The 9,824-nt window shown below is 49.0% G+C and overlaps 1 protein-coding gene across 1 annotated transcript; it reads right to left on the bottom strand.

Moving 5' to 3' along the window:
- Positions 1–2,342: 2,342 nt before the first annotated feature.
- On the bottom strand, positions 2,343–9,433 carry LOC124690520 (serine/threonine receptor-like kinase NFP). Its single transcript, XM_047223897.1, has 2 exons — positions 8,264–9,433; positions 2,343–3,092 (listed from the first exon to the last, which is right to left on the bottom strand). Exons 1-2 carry the CDS (start codon positions 9,431–9,433, stop codon positions 2,343–2,345), a joined length of 1,920 nt encoding a protein of 639 aa, XP_047079853.1.
- Between the last annotated feature and the right edge of the window lie 391 nt (positions 9,434–9,824).

Below are 9,824 nucleotides of genomic sequence, written 5' to 3'. Positions count from 1 at the left end.
ATGCTCTCTTTTAGAAGAAATTCCCCAGTTCCTTTAATGCAACAAAGGTATGAACTGGAAGGGATTGTCTCTAGTATTTTATATTCAGATGAGTGTAATTCCTTAATTTGGCAATATGAATCTTCTCGGGACTATTATACTAGGTCTCTATATGCTATTATTAATTTTGGTGGGGTTACTCCTATTTACATTCCTACTGTTTGGCAACTTATCATACCTCCACAGTACACTCCATATGATATGTCTTTTTTTTTTGAAGCAAAAACTCTATAGCAAGGTTTTATACCCTGTATCTATTCTTCTCTTCTTTTTTGTATATTAGTGGAATTTCATTGGGTTCTTTCTTAGATCTAGATGGAGTGAAATAGTGAAATAGAATAAAAAAAAGACCTTTCGGATGAAAATGGAAGAATAGTATAGTATGGAATATATCTCACTTGGACAAAATAAATTAAAATAAATTAAAAACAATTTTCTCTTATCCTCATTTGTTCCTTTCTTTAGATAAATACTTAAAAATACCCTTACAATAACAAATCCAATTTCGAGGGGACTTCCTCTCTATGTTGAGAAAACTTTTCTTCTTCCAATTATTCTTCATTCAATTCAGTTCAAAAAAAAAATGGGTACTCAAAATACTTCAATAGGTACGCGCAAGAAATAGGCCAATTCGGCAACTTTTTGTTCCATTTCTCGTGGAGTAAAAAACTTCCCATCAGTACGAGTCAAAGGAATGACCCCCTAGATTCCTTTGGTTAATGTCTCATAACAAACTCATGACTAGAGACAATTTACTTAAGAGGAACATGAATAAACTTGTATGTTGCATCTTCTGCTCTGAAGATTAAAGTATTGATCATCTTTTCTTCCAATGCATTGTGGCTAGGAAAATTTGGCACATTGCCACTAATTTTTTTAACATTCAACTAGGGTAGAATTATTTATCTATTGCCAGGTTCTGGGTTGCAAATAAAAAACACCCAATCCTTAATTCTGTCTGTGCTACCACACTTTGCTGCTTTTGGAAATTTAGTAATGAGATGATCTTTAATGGGAAACCTTGGCTTCATTTGCACCGGATTCTTCGGATGATTCTACTTTCGATCAGAAGGTGGAAGATCATCTTCAAGGACTTGATGCTCCCTCTCGTCGATCGCTTCTGCGAGCATGCATCGAAGGAGTTGTCAGCAAACTTCAGAATTCAGAGTGGTTGAATGAAGGACAGCCTTGCCAGGGTTCTTGCCCATCCTCCCTGACAGCAAAGAAGAAGGCGCCGATCGGAACGAGGTCTACTCCCACCTCAACACTGGAGGCATCGGCCCGCATTTCTTCTGCATATCGCCGCCTGCTGAAAGAAAATCCTCAGCCTCTAGAGTTACTTTTCATATTTTGGTCTAGCTTTTGTCTTGTTTCAGCTACTTTGCGGCAACTATTGTTCCAAATACTCTATTTTTTAATAACTTGAACCTCTGGCCAATGTTGGTTTCGTTGATTTTATCAATGGAACCGGAGAGGTTCTCCCTGTTGATCTAAAAAAATCGAACCATGCGAGAAAAGCAACTGAACACGACTGAACGCACATAACGTAAACGGGCTGAGGTTGCACTTGATGATGACATGCTTGCATGGAATAATTTTAGTTGGTTGCTCCTACTTAGAAATTATAGATTATATATTTCTAATAACTTTCATTCCAAATGACTAATATGAATACTACACACCTCTCTGACCCGCGAAAAACAAGCAAAGCTCTGTGATATCGTCGCCTCGTCGGCCCTTTCCCTGCCCTCCATGCTCACCTCCCTGATCTATGGGGAGCAGTGGAGCACATATATAGGTCAGCTGTGCCTCAGCAGGCCTCCTACTCACGCTATGGACAATTAACTCCATTACAAATGAACACAATCTCCGAATCATTTTGCTATGTGTGTGTTTATAGCTGTTGTCATCTTGGCAGCCTGAAGTCATGGATCCACCACTGTCTAGAGTGCATGAATGGAGTTGGGTAGACCTGATCAAAGCTAAAAATTGCTACTCCTACTTTATTCTCTACTCATCTTGCTTTACGGAATTTTGCTACAACGGGGCACATGATAAATTGATAATCTCACTAGCCTCCAGAATTCCCCGTTATTAGCTACTCCTATCCTATACACTATTCGTACTATGTTTACCAGTACCTACCTTTGCATTTACTCCCTCCGTTCCATATTCGTTATCACAGATTCAGATGTAACTATACATAAACTGTGTCTATATATATTCTAATAAGTGATAACTAATATTAAACAGAGAGTTCGACGTAAGCCAATTGAAAATTAACCATGCTACAAAAGTATGATTCACCGCGCGGCGATCTCACCGCTACCATCCGCGGACACGCTTTCGCCGGAGTAGTCGGCGAAGTACTCGTCCGCCCTGGAGAGAGTGTAGGCCACGTCCACCATGCTCGGCCGCTTAGACGGGTCCCGCTGCAGGCATGCCCTGGCCACGCTCATCACGGCCGCCACGCTCCCGGGAGGGCAGCTCTGCTCTGCGAGCGCAGGGTCCATCCACGCTGCGGCCCGCGCCTCCATCCTCTCCTCTCGGCCACGGAACACCCTCTCCTCTGCGTCGGCCAACAGCAGATCGCCGCCGTCGCCGGCGGCCTCACGGCCGGACACCAGCTCCAGCAAGACAACGCCGTAGGCGAACACGTCCATCTTGGTGGTGACGAGGCCATCGACGAGGTACTCGGGAGCGATGTACCCCTGCGTGCCAACGATGTGGGTGGTGACGGCGTTGTGGCCGGTCTTGGCGAGCCCAAAGTTGGCGATCTTGGCGTGCATGCCGGCGTCGAGGAGGACGTTGCTACTCTTGATGTCCTTGTGCACGACGCGTGGCCAGGTGTGCTCGTGGATGTACTGGAGGCCGTGGGCGAGGTCGAGGGCGACGTGGAGGCGCGCGCGCCAGTCCAGCCGCCGTGCGCGGGCGCGGTCCCGGAGGCACAGGTCCAGTGACCCGTTCTCCACGTACTCATACACCAGGTAGCAGTCGCCCGTCGGCGAGTTGATGCAGAACCCCTCCAGCTTCACCAGGTTGCTGTGGTTCACCTGAATGAGCCACAGGTTGTAAAAATTAAGAAAATCATGTCATGTGATTTCTAACTACTGATAAACTTGCTCAGAGTTGATAGTTCTACGTTCTAACCATAATAAGCTGATCGTAGTAGAGTGTGCCATTTGGAACCTATGGAGCTCGTTTGTCAAAACTTCAAAAATTCAATTTTTTAAAAAGAATATAATGTAGTTAATGATTTATTCTACCCACGTGTAATTTTTTAATACGAAATACCTTACAAAAATGCATATATGGAAGCCGGAAGTGCAACTTATGGATCTTCTAAAATTTGTCCAATTTGTCTTTCTTTCTGAGCCTATAATACAAATTACTTCAAATTGAAAACTTGCACGATCGTAGTGTACATACTTAACTGCATCAAGATATTTGTTTTGAATTTTTTGATACTTTAAATTTTAGTTTTCATTTTTTAAAGGGCTCCATGGAGCTCGGGTGCCAAAGCACCTTTTCGGATTGTAGCACACCTACATAGTTATACACACTTCTAAAAAAAACATAGTTATACACTGATTGGATTACAGTTTGACCTTAGTTTGATTTATTGTTGTTTTCTCCGTACGCGTCCTTATCTTCTAGCTTGACTGATCGCAGCTAGATACACAGACGTGAGCTGGTCAATGCAATGCCCCCATCGTGTCAGCTGTTGCGGCAGCAGCCATTGTTGAAACGGAACTCCCCCACGGTCTTTTCCGAGTCTCTTTCTAGTATCCATGTAGAAAGTTAGCTAGGCTGGCGGGGATTGAGCTTCAGTGACTTTGCCATCCTACAAAGTCACTGACTTTGTGTCACTTACAAGTGGGGCCACGTGGGGCCCACATAATGAAGGATTCCACCTGACCCCACTTGTAAGTGACACAAAGTCAGTGACTTTGTGGGATGGCAAAGTCACTGAAGCTCAATCCGACTGGCGGTGGCATGCAGAAAAAATATCAAGAGACTAGGTACAACCGTAAACATCAATTTGAATTGCTAGACAACAACATGGTATCATCACATTAATACATGATTTTCGGGGATAAAATTGTTTTGTATTCCAAGCTTTGTTTATCGTTTCGTCTTCACCTTTGACTTCATGTAGTCCAGGGATTTAATATTAGATCTCACATGGTTATCTTTTGAAAACCAGATCGGGCATTTCGGTGACAGTAACACCAAAGTTGCCAACCTAATTTCCAACAACTTACCATGTCATGACCGATGGTTGCCAAGAGGAGCCCTGAAGTTGCAATTCCCGGAGTTGTTCACCATCGCAACTCGCAAAAGCAGGACGGTCTAAAAAAGAGCTCACCAATAGAAACTGGATGAAGGTTCTTGTCTATTTGCCGATGCCAGATCAACTATCATAGTTCTTCAAATTATGAACCATCTTGCGGGGTGTCGCTCTGGAGCCTAGGCCAGATTCAATCACATGGAGATGGACGGCATGTGGGATATACTAGACGGCTTCAGTGTATCATTGCCAATCCTCCGGATCATGCGCTCCATTTCAAACAGACAAGCTTTGTATGGCACAGGTAGAGCTGAAGTACCATTTTTGGTTGGCTTTGTGTAAGGTACATGCCGACAACTTGGAGGTCTAGGAGTGGCCGCATAATCCTATTTGCAAGTTGTGCATGATCCACCAGGAGACGGTCCAACACCTGCTTCTGGGATGATCCTATTCATCGCGGTGCAGGACGACTCTTCACCCCCCGGCTAGGAGAAGCATAAACACATGGTGGGAGGGTTTGATCGCAGCCCTACGAAAGGAGAGGAGAAGAGAAGCTAGTGGCGCATTCATATACGCCATGTAGAGGATTTGGAAGGAAACAAATAGGAGTGTTCCGCAACACGGCCTTCCTCCCCGGCCCTGCCGCTAGGTTGAGGTTTATACAAGCTAGTAGTTCTTCATCTCTGACCGTTGTCAAGTGGAACAAAGAAAGAAACTTATGTTGTCAAGTGGAAAAAAACAAATACTCTAATATCACGATGATGATTCGTGGTTCGTATCCAATTGGATTTTTCTCATGCCTAGATCCCAAGTGCCAACCAAACAGTGGGCCCTGCAGAACCAACTCAATGTATCTGACGACACTTGCATCGTGACATGTCCAAAAATAATTCCTAACTTCACTGGCATGGTTATTGCAGATAGAGTTCAGTTGTTCAGTTTTAAAAATACTATTAGTACACGCCAACAGGAAGAGGGTTGGTGAATCGCTTAATGTCATTATCAGGATCAGGAACAAGACTCCCCAGGACTCAATCAGCCCAAGCCTCATGTCCTTACAAAAAAATTGAGACGCAAACATGACTATAGAATAACTATACTGCTAAGTTCATGATTATTCATTAGGCAATGTACATAAGTGGGTTCTTTTGTTTAACCTATCTGCAAGCACTAGCGTCCTAAAAAGGTTTAGTGTCCCCATCAGACTTTGCGACTTTGTCGTGGACGAGCCATTTGACTGGCATACGTCGATTAGTGTTGATTTCTCTGGTTAGCAAAAAAAATCACTTCCAGAGCAGAACTATTGCTGTTGATGCAGCTCTCTTCCCCCCTTCAAGCTGAATGAGAATAAGGCTGGTGCCATTGGAGGCTGGAGGCGGGACGGTATCGGCGGCGACGGGGCGGGAGAGGGGCGGGAGGCGGGCGGGACGGGAGTGGGGGGCGCCGGCGGGGGCGCCCGGCGGTGGCGCCCGCTCCCGCCCGGCTGGCGCCCGCGTTGGCGGCGGGGGTGAGGCGGGAGCGGGGCGGGAGGCGGGGCGACGCGATGGCGGCGTGGGCGAGAGCGACGCGGGCGGGAGCGGGGCGGGAGCCGGGCGAGAGACGGGCGGGATGCGGGCGGGAGTGGGGCGTTAGCGGGCGTTAGTGGGGCGGGAGTGGGGCGGCAGTGGCAACGGCTAGTTGACGTGGCGCGACGCGATTGGTCCACGTCAGCTAGCCGTTGCTGGTTCAAAATTTCAGCTCCACCCTATAAATACCCCCCATATGTTTCACTCACTCCACACCCATTTCATCTCCATTCATCACCTTCCCTCTCTCAAATCTTCTCCACCATGTCCGGTTGGACTCCACCAGATTTCACCACGTTCACGGATCTGATGAGCGACGGGTCACCAATAGACCTAGATGGTCTCTCTCCGACACATCGTCGCACCAATGCCGGTTCTTCGCCGCTTCCCAGAGTTTTATACCCCTCCGGCACACCTCCTCCGGGGCCATACGCTCCACCTCCGGGGCCATATGGTTCATACCCTCCTCCTCCGGGAAGAGGAAAAACTGGTACTTTCCAAACCCATCACATATTTATTGCATTATTTATTGGTTCTTGCTAGGATTTTTCACTAACAATATCTATTTCGGGGGTAGGTAAATGCTTGGCTTTTTAACTCCAAGGACTCGCTGCCGGTAATTGCAAGACCGGCACTAGTTTTTGGGGTCGGATAGCCGCAACCTTCAACTCTACCTCGGATCCTTCCCGTCATCGGACCTCGAAGCGAGCTGAAGGATCATTGGAACGCCTACAACAAGGAGGTGTCCTCGTTCAATGCATACCACATCCAAGAAACAAATATGCGTCGAGTGGAGCGGACGATGATATGGTCATGAAGGCGGCAATGGAGAGGTACGCGAATGACAAAAGAGTGACTCAGCCGTTCGAAAGCACCACTCGGTGGAATGCTGTAAAAAATGAAGCGAAGTGGAAAGGACAACATGGTCCTGGTAGTGGAACCGACTCCGGCTTCCAAGAGAAGCCGTCTAGGACCTTCCGGTGAGTACAGGCTCTAGCGAGGCGACAGGCGACACGGAGGAAGAGCGTCCAACGGGCCGCGATAGGGCCAAGGCCGCGGCACGTAAGGGCGAGGAGGAAGGGGAAGGAAACCTCATCAAGCGAGTGAGGTAGGGAGTAAATCCTTCGCGATGAGTACCATGATGAAGGGTTTAGTGAAGGCCAAGCTATTCAAGCAGTGGAACAAAATGAAAGACCGATCAACCGTCGACATGAACGAAGCAGAAAAGCGCAAACATGCGAAGGCCATCAAGATGGTGGAACAAGAGCTTGGTCTGGAAGAAGGGGAAGAAGAGGAGGAGGAGCAGGAACAAGAGGAAGAAGAGTAGAATGTTTATTTATTATGTAATTTTTAATATTTATTATGCAATTTTATTAATTATTATGTAATCGGTAACATTTTAAGTTGAATAAAATAATTTCTTGCATTATTTTGAATGTCTAAACAAAATCGAGTGAAATAACTTAATGTGGAAAAGAAATGGTGATGTGGAGGAGAGAGAAGTGAGAGTGGGACTATAGCGTACGTTGACGAGTGGGGTGAGAGTGGGGTGAGAGTGAGAGAAAAGCTGACGTGGCGGGGCGGGAGTGGGGCGGTGCATTGGCACCAGCCTAAGGGTCGTGATCCGAAACCAGATTGGTATGTGTTCAGGGGCGGAAGGTTTCGACAAATTAATCGTTCCATTGGACTGCCTTTCGTTGGTCCAACGACTCAATAATTGTGAGGTTGATCTTAGCGAAGTTGGAGTGGTGGTTCAGGACATCTAGACACTAGGTTCTGAGTTTGCTTCAGTGTCTTTTATCCATGTTTATCATTATTGTAGTATTACGGCACATGCTTAAGCTCGCCCAGCTAATCAGTTTGTTTCCATCGTTTTTCGATACACTTATCATAGATTTTATCCGGCAGACTACTAGTAATGGTTTATATTAATCAACAAAGTTTGTCATAGTCTCTCCAAAAAAAAAACAGGAAGAGGGTTGCTAACTGGCGTGTCATTATCAGGATCAGGAACAAGACTCCGGAGGACTCAACCAGCCCAAGCTCCATGTCCTTACAAAAAGAAATTGAGATGCAAACATGACTATAGAATATAACTATACTGCTAACTTCCTGATTATTCATTAGGCAAATATACATGAGTGGGTTCTTTTGTTTAACCTATCTACAAGCACTAGCGTTCTAAATTGTAATGTCCCCGTCAGATTTTGCGAATTTGTTTCTAGAGGACGAACCATTTGACTGGCAAACGTCGATTAGTGTCTGATGATTTATTTGCTGAGCAAAATAAAATCACTTCCAGAGCAGAACTTTAAAGCAGTTTTGTTTCCGACAGTAAGTAATTCAGACAGTGAGGGAACGCACGCACCTTTTGCAGGATCTTGAGCTCTTCGCAGGCGTCCCACTTCATCTTTTTGACGGCGAAGACCTCGCCGCCGATGTTGGCCTTGAAGACGCTGCCCTGGATGAGGTGCGCGTCGTCGAAACCCGCGGTGCCGCGCTCCAGCTCCTCGACCTTGAACACCCTATACTTGTCCAGCCAGTCGGATATGTCACTGACCAAGAATTTCTCCCCTCCAACGCCGCCGGACGCGCTCTTGGCAGGCCTGCCGCCTTCGCCGCTCACGACGGCTTCCCCTCGCCGCCCACTCGCCTTTAGCCGTCTCCATAGGCAGGCCAGTAGCAGCAGCTGCAGCAAGCAAAGGCCGCCGACGACGCCCAACCCGACGGCCAGCCCGGTGACCACCCCGCCCCGGTCGTCGCTTGGGGCGGGCGTGGCGGAAGGCGGCGGGGAAGGCGCAGGGGGCGTGGCCAACACGTCGTTGCGGGTCACGATTGGCGGAAGCCACTGCGGCACCTGCCGACGAAGCGGCACCAGTATTTCGGAGAGCACCTTGGTGCCCCCCTCGGGCCCGTTGAGCGCGACGAGCGACCGGGCGTCGACGGCGAAGTCGGCGGCGACGGAGGCGTAGGTGTCGCCCTGCTGCATGACGTAGGTGACGAGCGCGGTGGCGTTGTCGGCGGGGCACTGGCAGAAGATGGGGAAGGTGACCATGTCCCCGACTTCGAGCTTGGTGGGCACCAGCGTGGGGTTGACGCGCTCGACGGCCTGGTACTGCGTGAGGTTCTGCAGCTTGGTGACGGAGACGATCCAGAAGGTGTCGCCGGAGCTGATCTGGTACTGCGTGGGCGCGTAGGCGTTGGGGGACCCGGAGGGGCAGCCGCACTGGAGCGGCACGAGCAGCGGCTGCCCGCTGGCCGGCGCGGAGGAGGTGGACAGGTTGTTGGCGTGCGCGAGCATGAAGCGGCTGACGCCGAAGAGGTCGCCGACGGCCGAGAGGTCCGCCCCGAAGGCCGCCCGGTAGAGCGCGTAGGCCTGGCACGGGTACGTGGTGTTGGCGGAGCAGTTGAATCCCTGCACGCTGGCCGGCGCGGGATTAGCGGAGGCGCTCTGGGACCGCGCCGGGGCGGGGAGCGCGCACAGGCAGAGTAGCGTGGCCAGCGCCGCCCGGTGCAACAGAAGCGGGCGCTGCCTCATTGCTCCGGATTGGAAGGAGACGCAGCTGGGGTTGGCGAGGTGGTGGTGGCTCCGGAGTGGCAGCTCGGGGGAGTCGGGAGTGACATATGCGGGAAGGGAAGACGATGGTGTTGTCGGGAGCGGCGGAGAGCGTGAAGATCATCGACTGGGTACGGCCGGCTGCCTGCGTTCGTCGGGTTTCGGGGCATCTTTCCCCGGCGGTGGTGTTGACTTTTGACTTGTACGACACCTTGGCGTTTATATTCAGGAAATTGTTGATCCGATGGGGCTGGGACCACTCCTGTCGCAGTCACGGTCAGTTATGGTTGCCTTTTCCAAGTTTCGAGTGGCGGATTAATCCGTCTGACCCGGTAGAATCGTTTCATGTGGCGGTAGAATTGTAGTTTTGACT

This window comes from Lolium rigidum, chromosome 2, assembly GCF_022539505.1.
Source record: "Lolium rigidum isolate FL_2022 chromosome 2, APGP_CSIRO_Lrig_0.1, whole genome shotgun sequence".
In the NCBI taxonomy this organism is placed as follows: domain Eukaryota; kingdom Viridiplantae; phylum Streptophyta; class Magnoliopsida; order Poales; family Poaceae; genus Lolium; species Lolium rigidum.
The sequence above is the reverse complement of the archived record's forward strand: the minus strand, read 5'-3'. Positions and strand labels throughout refer to the sequence as shown.

Coding starts and splice junctions, on each gene's coding strand:
- LOC124690520 (XM_047223897.1), bottom strand. CDS start 9,433: ATGAGGCAGCGCCCGCTTCTGTTGCACCGGGCGGCGCTGGCCACGCTA. Junction 3,093..8,263: donor AGCTCAAGATCCTGCAAAAG/GTGCGTGCGTTC, acceptor TGGCTCATTCAG/GTGAACCACAGCAACCTGGT.